The sequence below is a fragment of the Vombatus ursinus genome, unplaced genomic scaffold (assembly GCF_900497805.2).
Source record: "Vombatus ursinus unplaced genomic scaffold, bare-nosed wombat genome assembly UNPS02006779.1, whole genome shotgun sequence".
Lineage (NCBI taxonomy): Eukaryota > Metazoa > Chordata > Mammalia > Diprotodontia > Vombatidae > Vombatus > Vombatus ursinus.
The window spans coordinates 9,237,105-9,258,065 of NW_020946557.1; the positions used below are offsets into that span (position 1 = coordinate 9,237,105).

Here is a 20,961-nt window from a genome sequence, read left to right on the forward strand (position 1 = left end):
TAGATACAAAAAATGAGGAGGTTAGGTATATTTAGAATTGAGATATTCCCTGAAGGAGCTTTTTTATGGGAATTTAAAAATATTCAAATAGATATTAACTTAAAATTATGACTGTTCTTTTTTCATGGGTCCTATAGATGATCTTCCCACTAAAGTTAGCAGTGCCCGTTTTATAGATCTCACAGAAGACTCTGCTAGCTTTGCAGCCACACGAGTGCCTTCACATATAAAACTTCATACCACAATTACATTTTTAAAACTGTTCTGAGGAAGAGGAAATCTAAATATGAGTACTATGTTTTCTAATACTTCTTTTCACTTTAAAAAATAAAGAAAACTTCTTACCTGAATATTTTGCAGAATGTTATAGAATCATGGTTTTTAGAGCTGAGATAGGACCCTAGACTCTCCCCCTCCTTCCCCTTCATTGAAGAAAAGAAACATAGGCCCCAGAAGGTAAAAAAGCTGCATAGCCAGTCAGCAGAGAAGTCAGAACAAGAATCCACATCTTTTGACTTCACATTCAGTGCTCTTTTCCCTACACCATGCTATGCTTTTGAAATGTGATATCTAATTTTTAAATATTCATTTATAAATAACTAACTCATTTTAAAAGCTGTATGAATTTTCAAATGAGATATAAAGCACTTTGTAAACCTCAAAAGTACTTATATAAACATTAATTAATGTTATTATTAATGTCCAGTACACCTCAGAAACTTTTACTCTCTAATTTTGATTTTTAATTATCTAAATAACTAGGGATAAAGAACAGATTTCATTGGTATGAGGAAATCCCTGACGAGGCTACCAACACGTTAACAACAGTTTCTCTATAACTTAAAATCTTAAGGAGGTGCCTAGAGCAGAGCTTCTTAAACTTTTTCCACTCGAAACCCAGAAGAGCACCTGCCCAGGATTACAGACAAGAGTCAGCTCGAGCTAGAGGCTGCACAGAGGTGTGAAAAGCCCAGGAAGACCCGAGTTCAAGTGTTGCTGCTGACACAATGCTAGCTGTATAACCCTGGGCAAGTCACTTCATTTCTCAACAGTCTAGGCCAGGGGTCCAGGCAACTCTCGTAAGACTAAAAGTTGAAGGGAAGGTGTTAAGTTGTGTTGATAGAGGGAAGCACCTTGTTTGCAGCTCCCTAGACCAGTGAAATCCCAGGGCCAGTCCTAGGAATATCCACATAGAAATGAATCAGCATTTTTGTAGGGAATGATCAATCACCAAACAAAAAAGAACTTTCTATGTTGGAATTTGGAATAACTTCTAATATCTGATCTCGATAAAGCTATTAAAACTGCAATGTCCTGAAGCATATACTTGGCATACTTCTTCCTGGTTACTCTAACAGTAACATGAAAATCAGTCATATATATGTGTTAGAAATAGTTATGAGGCAAAATATAAACTAATTTATTACTGACTTTGATTAGGAATTTAAGAGTGATCAGTTTGTAATTAAGATTCAATAGTGTTTACATTTACCAAAATTTGTAAATGGCTCATATTGTCTGAAAGCAGCATAGAGCCAAAAGCTTAAAAAAATCTAAATTACACAGTTTTAAAAACTGATTTCAGATCATTTTAAGCGATGCAAGTAATTTCTAGGTGTCAAGACTTTGCAGTTACAAAAAGGCAATTTTTAGACCTTAGGTATAAAAAAAATTTATATCAAGTAATTTTTTTTCTCCTTTGTACTCACATTTGTATTTACACAAGCTATCCTAAACTCTACTGAACCACATCTAAGAAGTTAGACACTAAATTATTATTTTTAAAGACTTAAAAAAATTTTTTTACTCCATTAGTTCAAATAATCATGTGCTGAGAAAACAAGGCAGAGCAGTTTACTTATGCAATTGAACAGATGGGTGAGGGGGTGGGAGAGAAGGAGGACAACCATTTGAGCTGATAAAACACCAAGCAAGTGAGCAGAAAGCATGGGTAATCCATATGTAGATCTTGGGATTCTACTCACAAAGTGACTTAACTGTGTGGTTTCAGGATGGGGGTGGGGGGGAGTCAGGTGGGCTTAAGGAATTCTCAGCCTATGAAGATCAAAAGGAGTAAAAAGAGAACAAGGGGGTCCTTCAGATAGGAAGGAAGAATTTTTCTGTATTCTTTACTGTGGATTTTTTATTCCTTACACCATCTTCTCTCACATGTTTCAAACATGATACTGGCACAAAACTTGGAAGAGAAAAAATGCTGGTAGAGTGAATCAGCAGCTGTTTGTAACTATAGGGAAGTCTCCATATCCATCTTAAACTGTAATGTGTATCCATAGACTCTTTCTGAAATTATTAATGCGCCACACAATAACTGTTTTTCTTTGGGCAGCTAGAAGAGAAGCACCATTCTGTCTTTTTGGTAGCTTGCTGTTAATATAATTTTACTGAGAATGAGGATAGCTGACATTTAATAACAGTGCTTTGATTTTCAAAGCATCTTTCTTACATTATCTTAGTTGAGCCTCACAACAGCCCTAGGAGGATAGGTACAAGTCCATTTTACAGATGAGAAAACTGAGGCCCAGAGAGGTAATGTGATAAGCCCATGGTCACAAAGCTTACTAGTAAGTGTTGGGAGCACAAGGTTCAAAATCAGGCCTTGCTGACTTCCAGCCTAGTACTGTATCCACTACAGAAAACTATAAGCAGTGAGATATGAAGACTTAGAAAAGCATACAAGAAGCCACTGTTAGAAACTGCCTGTTTCTCATCCAAAAATCATATTTCTAACCCTTTTCAATTCAGAAATCCCTATCTACTTCAATATTCGCATGTGGAATGTAACAAACTTTGGTTCTCAGAATTAAAAATTAATAGTCAGATCTGAAGCATTTTCTCCTCAGTTCCTAAAAGAAATCTATTCCATACCACCAAAATCCACGCTCATGTTGGAAGGTAACAAATGATAGTTGTGTTATGCAATGTATTTTAGGTGGGAGGGACTAAAGACCAAATTTCTCTAACTAAAACTGTAGCAGAAATTTAGAGCAACAGCAAAAGACTTGCACTATCAAATTTCTGTTAATGCTTAATTTCCTACATAAAAGAAATATAAAAGCAGAATAAGTAATCTTAACATATTCTCTTACCAAGTTCTTAATGTATTTTGCTGAAGAAGGATCATTATGAATATGAAGCTAAAACGTGCACTTTACACTACAGTAGTTAAAACTACTCCTGCTTTCCTTCTATGGAAAGGTGGTTTCTAATTTTTAATTAAAAGGCAATTTCATTTCCTAAAACAAAGAAGTGAAAGTATATGTATATACATAAATCTGTGAATGCCTTCCAGCAAAGTAGACTATACAAGCCAAATCTATTTTGCTACTAACTCCATTCTGGAATCAGGAGGTATATGTATCATCATAGAAAAATTCCCCTAGCAGATAGATATGAAAATCTTTGGTGAGAATGGGGTTAAGATGATTACTACAATGCAGTATTATACTAATATGGCTGTACCTACTTTTCCTTTCCAACTCTTGCTGATATCTTGAATTCTTCTTTGACCATCAAGGCACCTCTCAGAATCATGCCCCCTTTTGTACTTGAAATTTCTCTCATGCCCGAAGTCTCTTAACACTAATTTTCCAAAGCTTGTTTCCTTGCATAGTACATCTGGGTCTTTATGATGTCCGATACAGCCTTAATATGTTTATAGCAGTTGGTTCTGCCCTCTTATTCCATGATAGGCTATAGCCTAAAAATTCCTTAAGGATCTGATTATGTAAAAACAATTTAGTTTCCTGCTTCAAGTGTTCATGCAACAAGTGTTTACTTGCACGTTGGGGACATTGAGATAATTACGATAGCCCTGTGTTCAAAGAGCTTATAATTAATGGAGAAAGGCTACATCAGACAAGTTAAACAAGTACCACAACATAAGGCTGAATACGAAAAATGCCATGAGAGTTACAAACAAATCAAGGGAATTAGAGAGCACAATGATTAGGGAGAGATCATGGAAGGCTTCAAGAGGGAAATGGCATTTGAGCTGGGCATTGAAGGATGAACAGTTTCAAGAGAGAAGGAAGAAAGCCATTCATTTAAACTGAATTGCATCTGCAAAACATGTGGCCTGTTTAGGGTAGAGCAAATAATCCAGGTTGGCTAAGCGTAGGGATGGCATTTAAAGGGGTAACAGATAAGAAAAGAAGGGTTGGTTGGGGCCAGAGCACGGACACCAGTGCAAGGAATTTGGACTTGGAAGTCCCTGAACCAGAGGAATGACATAACCAGAGCTATGCTTCATTAGTAATTTTTAAATTCTATACTTCGAGTTTAGTTAAAATGAATGATGCCTGTAGTAGTGTATATTTTGTCTCATAAATGCATCTTTAAAGGTCATCATTAAGATGAGATATAAGAACAACACTGAAGGATAAGTATGTTTTTCATGCAGAAATAATTTAAAATAGGTAGATTCTTTTAATATTTTCGAAGGACAGCTAAAAGCTGCCACTACTCTGTGGTCCTACTCTGATGCTTCATTGTGGCATGGCCCTGAGTTCTTGAAGGTCTTGGCGGAAAGGCCTTGAATATGGGCTTATGCGTATGTACGTCTGCCATCTGAGGAACAATCCAGCTTTTAAGTACAAAAAGGCTCATCACCAGGTGATTGATTTTTTCTGGCTACAAAAACTCATTAAGGTCATCAAGCAAGACACAGGGGTTGCAGTGTGAGTTACCCGAGGGAATGATGACAGTAAGAAGATATTTAAAAGATTAGTTTTGCTTGTTCATTCTGAATATTTCTCTCATTTCTAGGTCAGGATTGCCAGCCATTTTTATGCTGCCAACACAAAAGAAACTATGAAGTCTCTGTTTATTGAAATAAAAATGTACCCAAATTTCCTAGTCTTGCAAAAATATGCTTTTATTTCACATACCTGCTTATATATGCTGAATTCCTCTACTGATTTTTCTTTCTAGCCTACAGACATAGCCAGGAAGCTCTGGTATTGTCATATTATTCAGCACTGTTAAATCAAATACCTGCACTGGTAGATCCAATTCCTGTGGTGAGCACAGATCTTGGAGTAATCTTTGCTGCATATTTGAGAAACTGAGATTTCCCTGTACCAGGGTCTCCAACCAGTAAAAGATGGGATTCACCTAGGAAAAAGTAAATGTGTAAAGCGTCACATGGCTATGAAAAACAATACAGGATACTTTTAATTGACTGAAAATTTTTTCTAGATTAAGTGAATTCTGAAGACTAACAAATAATTGGGGATGAAGGAAGGTAGGCCCTGAATCTACAGAATAGGGAACATCTAGAAAGAAAACTCCTTCCACTCATGCAGATCTGCAGCTTATGGATGACTTAAAGTAATAAAGTTTCCTGAGGGCAATAAAAGGTTAAGTGACTCGTTTATGGTCACATAGCTCCAACGTGTATGTAAGAGAGAACTCGAACCTAAGTCTTTACAACTCTAAAGCCAGCCCTCTATTCATTCTGCTAAGCTGCCTTTGATTAGCATATAATGACAGAACAGCATTCAATTCTGGCATGAAACTTAAAACATCAAATTTTATCTCTCAATATAGACATTATGATGCTATCATGTTATACTTAATGAATATGATATTCAAAAACTGTACCAAAAAGTTCTGTTCCATTGTTTTCCAGGTATTTAGGCCTACATGTGAATTTTCTTTGTCAGTTTATTTTTAAATATCCATCTACTAACTTTGTCTTCTTTGTCTTGAATACCTAATCACTGTTTCCACATTTTAACAGTTAAGTAGAAGGAACAGAAACATTCTTATATATGCAAGTATATAAAATCATAAAATAGGAAATATTTCAAAATGGTATTTTAAAATGTAAATAAAATGATTATTTGAGTGTCTAAAAGGGCAACGCTTCATTGATGCAATACTTAATCCAATCTGACTTCAGCAGTCTTAGAATTCAAAAGCATTTCTAAAATTTATCTTAATATTTATATAACTCTATATGGAAGTTGCAGAATTCAGACTTATTAGAGATCTTAAGAGTTCATCTAGTGCATCCCTTAATTTTACAGGTGAGGAAACTGAGACCCAAAGAGGTTAAGCAACTTGCCCAAGGTCACATAGGTAGGTAGAAGCCCAGCCAGGATTCAAAGCAAGATCTTAAGGCTTCAAATCCAATACTTGGTCTACTGTGCCAAACTGCCTCTTCCTCTAATTCAGATACAAGCATAATAAGTAAAGCTTTTGTTTGAATATTATTCTAGGAGCTACACCAATAACACTGATTTAAAACAAGATTCTTTCAGTCCACTAGTTAGTTAAGTCCCCTTGTATGGAGTAAAAGATACACCCATCATAACTCAATACAGGTGCAGAGAGAGCTAGCTGTTAAAGCTAGAATACAGTGACATTGGCAAAACTATAACATGCCCTTATAATAATTTTTGCTTGAATCTGACCTACAGTAATGTCTCACTGCAGACAGTTCATTTACCATCCACTGGCAGAAGGGGAATCAGCAGGCAAAAAATTTGGAGCAGCAGGTCTATGGGACTTGTGCTAACAGTCACAGATGGAGAGTGAGCTGGTCGTGTGACATTAAAGAGCGTTATTTCCTTTCTTGCTCTCATAATGAAAGGCCAAGAACCCCAAGTACAGGCTCTACCCAAACAGACTAATGGGAATGTTAATGGTTTAATCTTGGGGACAGAAACATCCCCGCTGAGAAAGTTCTTTATATCTGAGCCTTTCTGGAATTTCTAGTGGGGTTTTGGTGGAAGTTTGAAGTATTACCAGAAACACAACTATGTGAGGTTGTCAGCAATATTGCATTTAGACAGTTACTGGTTTAAAAAGACGGTCAGAAAGAACCCCAATCTTCACCAAAGGGTTTTCATTGAGGAAAACAAAGAGTTGTGGCCTCTGTATCATGTGTTCCTTGGAACAAAAGAACAGGGACTAACCTCGGACCCTTGTTCCAGTAGCATCGCTCCTTTGGACGCCGCCGGCAAGGACCATGGCTACAGCAAGCTTTACCAAATACATCCCAAAAACTTGAGGACACAAGCTAGCCAGGATTTCATTCCTTCCTAGGAGATGGAGTAAAAATAATAATTGACCAGTGATTTGACCATTTGACCATCTTTAGACTGCTCGAAGGGCCTTTTTCTCTTGTTCTTTATGGTCTGAAACTGGGATTTTATTGGTTTGGGGAACTACTAGTGTGAAAACGCCACCGATGCAGTCTGGCAACTTAACTGTAATTTCATAAAATCTGAGTGTAGATTGGTGCCCTGAGAAGCTAGGGGACATGTTCACGACATGTTCATGGTCACATAGTTGGTATGTCAGAGATAGGACTTCTGACTTGAAGGCCAACCCCATGCCAAGGTCCACTATGTAATGGTACCTCTCAAGGACCATTCTATTATAGTTAATAAGCAATTAAAAGAGATAGAAAAGGAAGCAGAATCACTTTGTTAAAGTTTCAACTCCCAAGTTCCCCATCTTCTAACTTCATGAAATAAAATGAGTTTTTCCCGGTGCCATCTGTACTGTGCATCAAGTTTTAATAAACTCATCAAACAGGAGATAAATAGTAAGGTGCCTTTTTCTCTCTCCTTTATTTATAGACTTTAAAAATAGCTTCTGTCTCACTCTATTGCTTTTTAACCGTCTTCTCCTATCAAGGCTAGTTCAGGGTGAGAAACCCTGTGGCTTACATAAGAGGAAGTTCATTAAACTTCTCACAAATGATACAACTAGCAGTAGAAGCCCGAGTGTCTTTGAGCAATACTTTATTTGTGGCCTTCAGAACTTAGGGAACAGAATTAGCAATAAATTAATCCTTCTGGTCAATCTAGACATAAGTTTTGAGAAACGCTATACTAAGTTCTGTCTTATCTCGAAAAAGACCCAAATTTAGCATTAGCTTGATAGGAGAATAAGTAAAGAGTATATATTTCAAAATCTGGATCAGTCTCTTGTATTCCAAACTTTACATAAATAATGTCAAAGTACTTAATCTGCCAGTTTGTTTTATGGCAGACTAGACAAAGCACTGGACCTGGAATCAGGGAGACCTGAGTTCAAATTCAGTCTCATAACATTTACTCGCCCTATGACTCTATGTAAAGTCACTTCCTCATCTATCAAATGAGGATGATAATAACACCCACCTCCTAAGGTTGCTGTGAGGATAAAATAGAGGTGATATGTATAAAGTGCTATGCAAAACTTAAAGTGCTATCTATGCAAATGCTATTACTATTATTAAAGTTTTGAATGAATTAGGGTATGAAATGAAGACTCTGGTTACTGTGTTATCTGCTTACTCCAAGGAGGTTTTTAGAGAACCTGAGGTTGTATTAAGAAACTTTTAGTGAACCTTTTAAAACTGACTATTCATTATATTTACAATTGTAGTATTAAAGCTATCCTCTTTTTGTATATTAGTGGCTCTAGAGATTTTCAGGGATTGATAAGCATCCGCTGCTACAGGAACATTCCACTTAATGTCACTGACTAGCTCCAAAAAAACTTTAGGTGAAACAAGATTGCAGGTGGTAGTCTGGTCAACTTCAGCAATGTTCAAAAAGGAAGATGTGGTTCTAGGAAGGCAAAACCAATTTTTACAGAGACTTAAGTCAACAATAAAATGGGGCAGAGATGTTTGGACCCACAGTGTGGGGTAGACCTAAGGGTCTAAGCACCAGAGCGTCTCCTGAGGTTTGGAGCTGGCAATCAGTAGAATTGAGAGGGGTAGAATAGAGGAAAAGACTTAGATGGATAGTCAAGACTAAGTCACATCGTACACAGGGGATGGAGAAATAGGGCTCCTCCCATCCTTGGAACTCCCCAGCCTCCAATTCAAGATCTAGTAGGAAATAATTTTAGTCACTTTATTTTAAAAGATTAACAAAATCACTTGCACACAGCTGGGGAAATTATAATCCATATCCTCAGAGAATCTGAACAATCAGAAAAGTACTAAGTTCTGCTGCAACAAGTGGAATAGGGAGACTGAATGATGAGAGGGGGAGCCAAACTCACCTTCCTCCCTATACATCTTCAAGAGCCACTAATAGGGTGACCCATTGAACTGTAACTTTAACATGCAAAAGTTGGGCTGACAGTTCAAGAAACCTTGCAAATTTTCTTGTTTTCTTTTCCTTTGTGTTACAGAAACCCCTCTGTGTTTACGAATGAGACAGCTCTAGGTAAGGGTATGGCCCTTATAAATGAACCATTTGTACAAAGTACTTAACATCTCAGAGGCAGTGTGGTTTATGTAGTGACTAGAGACCTGGACTTGGAATAAAAAAAATTAAGGTTTAAGTCTTGTCTCTCACACATACTGTGTAATCATGCTTGCAAATCACCTAATTTCTAAGGGTCTCAGAGAATCTTCTAAAAATATATAGATAATTAGGAAATCCCCACACCAATGAAATCACATGTCTATACCAAAATATTCCAAAAACCTTAACAGCTCTGTGATATTTAACAGCTTAAGAAGAGAAGAGAAACCACATCACATGTCTCTGTGATACTGAGCAGTCTAAGAGAAGAACAAAGACTAACTAGGCAGAGGGCTTAGCTGGGATTGGTGATATAACCTGACTTGATTTTAGAGTGGAAGGTTTGGCTGAAATGTATTAACGATATTGGTTGGATCATTTTAGTAGGGTAGGCCAATATTTGGTGTGAAAATGTTGGAACTTGCTCTTTGCCTATGGTTTTGTCACTTCTGTAGTAGAGGAAAATAAGCCAGCTACTCCTAACTGAAATTTCAAGTCTCATCTGCAACCTTAGGAAATAAAAGTATGAACAAACATTTCCCTCCTCAGTTTGTCTATTTGTGTTCTAATTCCCTTCTGTAGAGGCCAAAAATCATCAAATGTACAGGTGGGCTTTAGAAAACTAGTTTTCATAATGATCTAGGTTGACTAAGAGATGACTAAGCCACGGTGTATGTGATGTTGGGCAGCAGACATGGTAAGAAAGACCACCTGGGAAAAAAAGCAATGTGAAAGTAATGATTTGATATAGATTGGAGATGCTGCAGAGGGCATGAAAGTCCAGAGAACAATTAATGAGAGAGAAGGGAGGATTGGAGCACAGGGTATCTGATAGGAAAGGGGAGGAAAGAGGAAGGGAAGAAGAGAGATAAAGAAGAGAGGTTTGCTAAAGCAGTAATATATTCATAGCAGAATAGATGTAGACATGGAAAAGACCTGATAGACCACCTGCTCCAATCTCTTCATTTTGCAGATGAGAGGCCTAAAGTCCAGGGGTATGGTGATTTGTCCAAGGTCTTCAGGAAACCACCCAGGAGAAAATGGCAGAACCAGAATTTGAACCCTGGTATCATAACTCCAAATACAGTACCCTATCCACTATACCACAATGCCTTTTTGGGGGGGAATAGTCAAACCAGTTCTGGTACATGATTATAAACTTAGATCTATGTAAGTACAGATACATGATCATATTTCACAAGCTGGAAGGAAGCTCAGAGGTCATCTAGTCCAGCCTCCACATTTCAGAGGACATGAGGTGACACAGGATAGAATGCCAAACCTGGATTCATGAAGATCTGAATTCAAATTTTGCCTCAAACAGTTGCTAACTGTGTGACCTGGGCAAGTCCTTTAATCTGCACTTGTACAAAGTCTGTTTCCTCATCTGCAAAATAGGGGTGATAATAAGAGTACATACCTCCCAGGGTGGTTGTAAGGATAAAATGAGATAATTCTTGAAAAGCATTTTGCAAACCTTAAAGTGTCATATAAATGTTGGTCATTATTATTGTTGTTGTTTGACAAATGAATAAACGGAGGTCAAGTGATTTGAATACAATCTAATAATAATATAATTGTGACATAAATAAATGATACATATGAAGACTTCAGAGAAGCATGAAGAAATTTATATGAACTGTTGACTGGTGAAATAAGCAGAACAAGGAAAAAATATATGTAATGACTATAATGTAAATAGAACAAAAAAATTACATGAAATACAGTATGATTATAGTGAATGACCAAACTTAGCCCTGGAGAAGAGTTAAAAAAAATTACCTCATTCTTTTCTTTGCAAAGGTGGAAGACTATGGATGTGGAATTCTGTGTATACTGTCAGACACAATTGATGTGTTGACTGGTTTTGCTGAACTGTCTTAATTTTTTTGCTTGTTTGTTTTAATTCTTTGTTATAAGAGACGGCATGATGGGTAGGCAAGAGGTATGGTTTTTTTTTTTTGGTGAGGCAATCGAGGTTAAGTGACTTGCCCAGGGTCACACAGCTAGTAAGTCATGTGCCTGAGACTGGATTTGAACTCAGGTTCTTCTGACTCAAGGCCAGAGCTCTATCCACTGCGCCACCTAGCTGCCCCAAGAGGTATGGGGTATTTTTAAAATGATGGTAATATAAATGCAAAAGGATATAAAATTTTTTAAAGAGGTGTCAGACTGCATAAAAAAGGACTTCTATCTCAAGTTCTACGTATCCCTGGAAAGGACAAATTAATCTGTAAATAAAGGAGTTATAATTGAAGCCTGCTAACAAAGGCTTAAGGATATTCAAGACATAGGGTTAGGAATGTGCAAGATGGCCTAGGGGAGAACCAGGAAGCAACTGTTAATAACTAGATGCCTGTATTGTTGAGTTAAAATGGATTTAATGAACAAGCTAAGAATCTGTGTTAAATACTTGTATAAATATTCTATACCCCAAGATTTCCTCATACTATATTACAGCATTTTTGCTTTCTAAATGGCTGACTAAACATGTGATATTTTCCAGACTCATATGGAAGTGTTACCAGGAACAGGTAGAGAGGAAAGTCTATGCTCCAAAAGAGAAAGTCCTTATGTCTTGGTTTGGTGGCAATGAAAATGACCAGTGACCAAATAAAGAGTATATTCAAGTGTTTCTGAGTAGGTTAGTCATAGGAGGAAACACAGTGGAGTAAACACTATTTTACTCAGCACTGCCTCTAGAAACTGGTTCAACTCAACTTCAGTTGTGTAGATTTGGCACGGAAAGAACCACATGAGATGTGAGATGTGAGATGTTTGGAAAAACCTTAAGTCATTATAAAAGTCAGCAATTGTTACTTGCATTTAGAATATAAGTAATGTTAATTCCACTCTGGTCTGTAACAGCTGTCAAAGTCTAATATAGCTCTGATTTAAACCCCAATCTAGACTGGAGCACCCCCAGGAGCACCACCGTTGCTTATGGGGTCTATTTGGTTTGTGTCATTCCAGAATGAGTACAGGGTGGCCTTGAAGACTCAAGACCCTTGGCAAAGAGTAAGCCAGTATTAAAGAGACTTGTACTAACCTTCAAATATTGATACAAAACCTAAAGGTCCTAGGTTCAAATTAGTCAAAACCTTTGGAGCCAAAACTAAACTGAAATTGAGCCAGCCAATGGGAGACAGTGAACGAGTAAGGTACACAGGTAATTGACAATATTTTCAGGCTTTTTTGGCCAACATAATGAGCTTATTTTTTTTTTAAATGGCTCCTTTCAGGGTCACTCCCTCTTACCTTGAGTTAATGATACCCAGAATACATTTTATGTTTTGTATACTAAGAGGGTTCTACCAGTTTATACTACTATGTTTGCTGTGAATCTGTCTTGTCTCAGTTTTCCCATCTGGAAAATGGGGTTAATAATAGCACCTACCTCCCAGTTGTTATAAGGATAAAATGAGATGATATTTGTAAAGGGCTTTGCAAACCTTAAAGCACTTTACAAATGTTACTGATGAACTAGCATTTTCTTTATTTCCTTCTCAAGGATACTATCTTTGCTGAGGAAGGACATTTCGCCTTCTGGGTCATCTGATCAGTGCTATACTACTTTAATCTTTGTTTGCAGTGAGTGAAGAATGCTTTGATAGTCTCCTTTTGTGAAGCACCAATACAAAGCACTTCAGAAAGTAGGATGACAGCATTGTACTTGATTATCCTACTTTACCAACATGCGGAACTGAGCAATAGAGTTATAATGAGCAGGAAGAGACTTTGGTAGTTAAAATGGAAGCTCTTCCAAACAAGTGCTCAAGTGGTTTATGAAGAATATCAATGAAATTTACTTTCTGAAATAAAAAAAAAATCTTTCCAAAAATTTAAATGAATGGGGTTTCCTAGATAAGACTATGAAGTACAGAATTCATTAGTATAATAAATGGGACCATATTGAGTGTGTGTCTATACATACACATTTATAGACACACACATAAAATAGATATTTTAAATTTCAGGGTTTGTTAGAAAACTACAATTATACAAGAAAAATGGTTCCATTTACATATACTCCAATGATATGATCAGGATTAAGTTGTCTATACATACAAAAATATTAGCATTAATTGCTCAGACTTTTTAAAAGATCACCTATAGTTAGTATTTAGTGAGATAATTAATATCTGATAGAGCATGTGAACACTAATAATACTTTTGTACTTAGAATGTGCTATGATTGTGATTTAATGACAATTCATATTAGATTTAAAGTTGGGTATGTCTCAACAGCTAATCATAAAATTTCTCTTCCTAGCTCCTTTTCCCCCAGAAGATGCCTCCAGGAAAGAATTAATGGGGAAGATCTGACATCTCAGGAGTTAAAAAGTATCTATTTTAAAATTTTAAACAAGATACTGTTTTTTAAGGCCTTACTGAGATATTTTAATATGTATAAATTATATCACAGAAAAATTTACGTTAGGACAGAAGATTTTTGCTGTGTGATGGAACCTTTTCATTGAATTGCACTAGTTTCTTCACTAACATCTGCATTTTTTTCCCTTCCCACCTTCTTCTGTCTCTCTCATACACAGATGTTCTTCCATTCAAACACTCTAGCTAAAATGTCTTATGAGCCACTGATGTACCAGAAAAAGAAATAACCTTAAAGAAATGTAATATTATAGAAGAACAACAGAATTTGTTTCAAGGAGATAGTGTATTTAGAGGCTGCACAGACATTCCTTCTGAAATTTATGACAAGACAAAAGACACTCTTCAGCTGTAAGAAGTTACAAGTTTCATGAAGCTCAACCTTAATTTCCCAAGAAGTTTTTTCAACATAGATGATAAAAAGGCTTGCAATACAGAATAAATGTATAGGCACTGATTCTGACCCTATATTAACCTAGTTGTTGAATTATACAAAACATATATGTGTTCTAAAACTATTCATGATATCCAAACAACAAATGAAACATCAGTGAAAACTACCCTTAATCACAAACCTGCCAAGGGATCGTTCTTGTAATGTTCCCAAAAATTCTCAAATTCCTTGCGAACCTCCTCATCAATGATATTGCCTGTGGATTGTTCGTTATTCACTTGGACATAATTGGCTTTCAAGACTATCTCCACATCACATCGAACATCTTGATGGAAAGGGCTCCACCGCTGCATCACTACCCCATAAATGGTGAGGTCATCACCTTGGGAAGAAAACCAAGTTAGTTAAGAGAAAGTGTCTCACAGAATAAATCACCGTCCCATCTGGTTTTCAGGGAGGTTCACAGACAAAGAACTCTGGGGGAAAAAACAATATACTAGAAAATTAATAAACAAGCACTTAATAAGTACCTATTACATGCCAGGCTCTGTGCTAAGCGTTTTATAAATATTATCTCACTTAGTCTTTGCAAGAACCTTGGGAGATAGGTGCTATTATCCCTATTTTTACGTTTAGTCCCTATTATCTCTATTCTACAGTTGAGGAGACTGTAGGTTAAGTGACTTGCTCAGGGTCACATAGCTAGTCAGTGTCTAAGGCCATGGTTGAATTCAGATCTTCCTAACTCCAGGCCCAGAACTCTACCACTGAGCCACCTAGCTTTTGCCACTAGGACTCACAATTTCCATAGGAAACTATATTTGCAAAGATAAAAATGATGCTAACATTAAAAAAATTTTCTAAGTCCATAAGAGCACTAAAATATTACTTTTTACTAGAAAAGTATTATCCTGAATGATTCACTTCTTCAAAAGATATATGATTTCATCTCCTTCCACTGACACAGAAATCAAAAGCCCCCATGCCTTAGTTGATGATCTTCATAAATTTCTGTGTCCAAAAAAACACCAACCAAAACAACTCATCACTTGGTAGCCAACAAATTGTAGTGATAAGCCTACAAATTTAGCTATGGGTGACAATTTGTCACTTGGCCATACTACTAACTTTTTTCAGATTGGAAAGACTTGCCAAAAGCTTATGTTTCATTGGGAGAGTCTTTCAGAACCTAAAGTTACCTCTATACCCTGACAAGCTAAATGTAGGACTTTAGTGGAGGCACTTAAAATAAAGAATAAATAAAATTATTTATTTGGGTAAAGAGATGTAGAAGTTGAGGCAAAGAGAGTTTAAACCACTATCCACTTGATGGTAAGAGACAAGAGCAGAAGAAAGCTGTTCTCTCACTATGATGTGTTCATTTTCAGAGCCAGCATCTCCGTTTTAGATAAACCCCTTAGTTTACTTGATCCTTTGTTATACTTCAAAGACCTTTCACATAAATTTTCAGGAGCATGGGATCAATCAGTTAATTAATTATACACCTCTGCGTCAGGCACAGTGCTAAACACTGAAGATACAAGGAAAGAAGGTGGGAAATCCCAACCCTCAAAGAGCTATTTTATCACAAGAAACAAAAAGTACACATAAGGAAATACTAAATGTATACAAAATAGATATAAGGTGATCTTGTTGGGACCATGAAGGGGCACTGGCAGCAGGGGAATTGTTAATCTAGTCATTATGAAGCTTTCATGGTTCTTTGACATTATGTGGTCCTTATTCCATTAATCTCCACCTAAGGAGTCCGTTTCTTTGAATTTACAGGTGTTTTCTTCTTATAGCACAGTGCCTGGTACATAGTAAACACTTAATAAATGTTAGTTGACTGACCCAAGGTTCACAGGATCTCAGGTTTAGAGCCAGAAGGGCCCTAAAAGGTCATCTAGTTCAAATCTTTGATTTTGTAGATGAGGATAAGGTCCAGAGGTCTAAGTGACTTGACTTATAAGTCATCCAAGTATAAGCAGCTGAGCCAGAATATGAACTAAGATGCTCTCTGTCTTCCCACTTATTTTAGATTTCAATTCCCTATTTACCATTTTCTTCAGTCCTCTCTAGTCCAAAGATTATTATTTTTGCAAGATAAAACAGAACAATAACAAAAGATAAATAGTTGTGTCTTAAGTTACCATTTTCCAATCCCTACACCTCAATTCTGAGGGATTAGTTGCAGTACAAGCTCAATGTGATTCTATAAGGTGATGAGATATCCTGTTGTATAGAACATGGAAGGTGATATAGTATTGTCATGCTCAGCCTTTGTCAGACCACATCTGCTCAGTTCTAGGTTCCATGTTTTAAGAAATATATTGACAGCCCATAATATAGTCAGAGGAGGGTGAATAGGCGGGTGAGGAGACTCAAAGTCTAATTATACAACTATCAGTTGAAGAAAATGAAGATGTTTAGAAGAGGGAAAGGGACATGATACCTGTTTTTAAATGTCTGAAGGGCTTCCACATGGAAAATTAATTAAAATTGTCTTTTGCCCCCAAATGAAATAATAATAGTAGATCGGTATATGTTTGTAAAGCATTTTATATACAATATCACATCTGAAAGGGAAGAATTAGAAGCAGTACATTGAAGTTGCAGAAGATTTCAGCTTGATAGAAGGATAAAGTTCCTAACAATTAGGGCTCTTTCAACAGTCTGCCTTGGAAAGTAATGACTTCTACTTGAATTAGCTCCTGCTCAGGTACAGGTTGAACTTGATGACATCTGAGGTCACTTCCATTGAATGAAATACTGTGTCTTTGGCAACCTGTCCATTTGCTTGCATATCAGTCTGGAAAAATGTGTTTTTAATTAATTTTGTTTCTCCAGTATGTATGGTTCAACCAATATTTGTACATTCTGATGGATTGCACTGAGGAGGCTTTGAAGTACTCTTGAGTCTTAATGTAATTAGTATGATATCATCTAAAAATAGGTGCATTTGAAGAACCTTGCCTTTAATAAGTCATCATTCTTCAGTTTTGACTTTGTGCCATATCTTCTGTGAAACTGGCAAAATATCTGGGCCCCATAGGGACATCTGATTGCAGAAGGGCTGGCCCATGGTGGGGGTATTTGTACAAACAGCTCGAACTTGAGGAGACACTGTACTGCCAAATTAGCCATTACCAGCAAAGCCAAAGCTTGCATCCTGAAACTCTTTCTGGTCTCATCTGTAAGTGCTCCGGGGATTATCTGGCTTATCTGCATCTCTGGCCATACTCTCTGAAGGACATTTGCAAATCAATAGCTTTTCACTATTTTGTGAGATTGTAACTGCTTGTTGTCTCTCATCTTCCACTGTGATGTTTTTCAAATGTTCTTACATTCTTTACTAGAATTGTTCCTGGACACCATAAGTGTCTCCTTGGAAAGAAAAGGAAAGTATTTGTTGACCAAGGTGATTTCTGGGCTTTTTCAGCCTTCTTTTTGTGATGGTTTTTGTTTTGCCTTAGTTAAAGTTTTCTAAGATGGTCAGGGTTCAAGGTCAATGTTTTGCCTTAGTTAAACTTCCCCAAGATGGGACCAGGTAAGTGCCATGACTTTTGTCCATTTCCTTTTGGTTGACAGTTTGTCAAAATTAACCAGATACTGTAATCAGTGTTTTCTTTCCTACCTGACAGAGATTCTCCTTCTTCTCCTTCTATTTCTACATTACATATGGAAATGCTAATTTCACTTGGTGTTCGTAAAGTTCAGAATAAAGAGAAAATAAATTGGAAAAAAAATCAGTGCCTTCTTATGTTTCTCCTTTGGTCTAACTTGCTTTTTGACTTCTGCTCTAATGAGCTGATGCTCCGTCTGTACACAGAGTGTTTCTAAAGTATTAATAATAATAACAATAATAACCAAGCAGGCAAGCAATTAACAATAACTTATTAAGCACCTAGTGTGTGGCAGGTCCTATGCTAGGTGCTGGGAATGAAAATAAAATGAATAAAAAATCCCTACTGCAAAGAAGCTTACATTCCAGCAGGGAGCTAATAGCCCACATAGAAACAGAACAGACATTTCTATTGTGCTTTCAAGTTTGTCAGGAGTTTTATATTATCTCATTTGAGCTTCACACCCACCCAGGCAGGCAGGTACTATAGCTATTACTCCCATTTTAAAGATGAAAAAAAAAATATGCCAGGCTAACGTGACTAAAACTGACCTTTGTTGACTTTCAGCACCTGAAAGTAAGACTTAGCCAATCAACTAGCAAGAGCTTCCAAACTGCCTCATATGTTCCCCTCGGGCTGTTCTACACGCTGTCCAGGATATAAAAAACAAAATGTAAGATATTATCACTGCCCTCAAGGAATTCATATAGAGTTGAAACATGGAGTGTTAATCTCAGGGTTCAGCTCTAGATACTTACCTACTCCTTATTTTACACTGTGCTAGGAATTTGCTATTCTTCATTTTTTTTTGTGCTATTCTTCATTTCTAATCCTATATCCTCAACTCCTAACCCTATATACTTAATGCAGTGTCGGCACTGCAAAATGTTTTCCAGTGCTGTTAGTGCCAGAATACTGTGCCATTCCTAGGCGGCTTCACATCCAATCTGCAGGCAGAACTTTGACATTTTGCAAAAAGCACTCAGTAAATGCTAAATATGTGGAATTCATGCTGCTGACTCACAGACTGAAATATTACACACATATATTTCTAGTCAGAGGGAGCTTCACACAAAATGTCAAGAAGCATAGTGTTTAAACTATGGAGTGCCTCATACATATACTAAAGATCTTTCCGGAACTACTGCTCAAAATATTGATGAAACTCAATGGGAAAAGAAATTGGCTAATTCTATAACATCATCTCACTAAGCATTTCATGGTGTAGAAATCAATATATAGTAAATGTATCAATTGACATCACTTTACATGCAGCATTCAGAGAATACCAAGTGCATTTTAGTTGATCCTTCGGGTTGAAAAGATTGTCTTTTAGATCATTTCTAAACTGATCAAACAAGGCACTTGGATTTTACATAGGCACCTACTAGAGAGGGATTATATTTTGTTTTGTGTGTTCTGTAGAGTAAATACTGAATAAGGTATAGGAACTTAATCACCATATCCACAAATAAGTTTTTAAAGTCTATGACCAATCTTCCCATCACCACTGTAGTTTCCCCTGCCTCTCAACTCTTCCCTACATTCCATGGGGCCAGTGATGTTGCATCTGATACCAGTGACTACCTATAATATATTACTACCAACATTACCCTTCGTTGATCTAATGCTTTATGCTAATCAAAGTCCTTTCAAATGAATGTGTATTTATTTATTTATTTTTGGAGTTTTTTTATTTATTTTTAGTTTTCAACATTCACTTCCACAAGATTTTGAGTTCCAAATTTTCTTCCTATCTCGTCCCTCCCCTCACCCTGAATACCCTTTCCCCTAAACTGCCCTACCTTCTTTCTCTGCCCCCCTTCTCTTATGCCCTTCCCCTTCTATTTTCCTGTAAAATAGGATAGATTTCTATACCCCATTGCCTGTATATCTTATTTCCCAGTTGCATATGAAAACAATTTTTAACATTTGTTTTTAAAACTTTGGGTTCCAAATTTTCTCTCTTCCTCCCTCCCCACACACCTTCATTGAGAAGGCAAGCAACTTGATAGGTTATACATCTGTAGTCAAGCAAAACACTTTCATACTAGTCATTACTGTGGAAAACTAACTATATTTCCCTTTATCCTAACCTGCCCCCCCATTTATTCTATTCTCTCTTTTGACCCTGTTCCTCCTCAGAAGTGTTTGCTTCTGATTACCCCCTCCCCCAATCTGCCCTCCCCTTTATCATCCCCACAGCTCTCTTATTCCCTTCCCCCTCTATTTTCCTGTAGGGTAAAACAGATTTCCATACCCAATTGAGTGTGTATGGTATTCCCTCCTTAAGCCAAATTTGATGAGAATAAGATTCACTCATTCCCTCTCACCTTCCCCCATTTCCCCTCCACTGTAAAAGTCTTTTCTTGTCTGTTTTCCTTGAGATAATTTACCCCACTCTATCTCTCCCTTTCTCCTTCTCCTAGTATAATCATCTCTCACCCTTTAATTTTATTCTCCAGATATCACCCCTTCATCTTCAACTCACCCTGTGCCCTCTATCTATGTATCTATCTGTCTATACATATAAATTTTTTCCCCTCTAACTACCCTAATACTGACAAAGGTCTCATGAGTTACAAATATCATGTTTCCATGTAGGAATGCAAACAGTTCAACCTTAATAAGTCCCTTATGATTTCTCTTCCCTGTTTATCTCTTCACGCTTCTCTTGAGTCTTGTATTTGGAAGTCAAATTTTCTATTTAACTCTGGTCTTTTCATTAAGAATGCTTGAAAGGCCTATTTCACTGAATGTCAATTTTTTCCCCTGAAGGAGTATACTCAGTTTTGCTGGGTAGGTGATTTCTTGGCTGTTATCCTATCTCCTTTGACCTCTGGAATATTACATTCCAAGCCCTCCAGTCACTTAATGTAGTAGCTGCTAAATTTTGTGTTATCCTGATTATGTTTCCACAATACTTGAATTACTTCTTTCTAGATGCTTGTAATATTTTCTCCTTGACCTGGGAACTCTGGAATTTGGCTACAGTATTCCTAGGAGTTTTCCTTTGGGCATCTCTTTCAGGAAGTCATCGGTGGATTCTTTCCATTTCTATTTTACCCTCTGGTTCGAGAATATCAGGAAAGCTTTCTTTGATCATTTCTTGAAAGATGATGGGTAGGCTCTTTTTTCGATCACGGCTTTCAGATAGTCCAATAATTTTTAAATTTTCTCTCCTGGATCTAGTTTCCAGGTCAGTTGTTTTTCCAATGAGATCTTTCACACTGTCTTCTATTTTTTCATTCTTTTGGTTTTGTTTTACAAT

At 36.8% G+C, this 20,961-nt stretch overlaps 1 protein-coding gene across 1 annotated transcript in view; it reads right to left on the reverse strand.

Annotated features, from left to right (window-relative positions):
- MCM9 (minichromosome maintenance 9 homologous recombination repair factor) overlaps positions 1-20,961 on the reverse strand; it is a 150,096-nt gene that overhangs the window by 120,287 nt on the left and 8,848 nt on the right. Inside the window, exons 3-5 of the mRNA XM_027848576.1 lie at positions 14,246-14,446; positions 6,942-7,067; positions 5,014-5,133 (exon numbers count right to left, since the gene is read on the reverse strand). Coding sequence (XP_027704377.1) covers positions 5,014-5,133; positions 6,942-7,067; positions 14,246-14,446 — 447 coding nt within the window. The remainder of the gene's footprint in view (positions 1-5,013; positions 5,134-6,941; positions 7,068-14,245; positions 14,447-20,961) is intronic.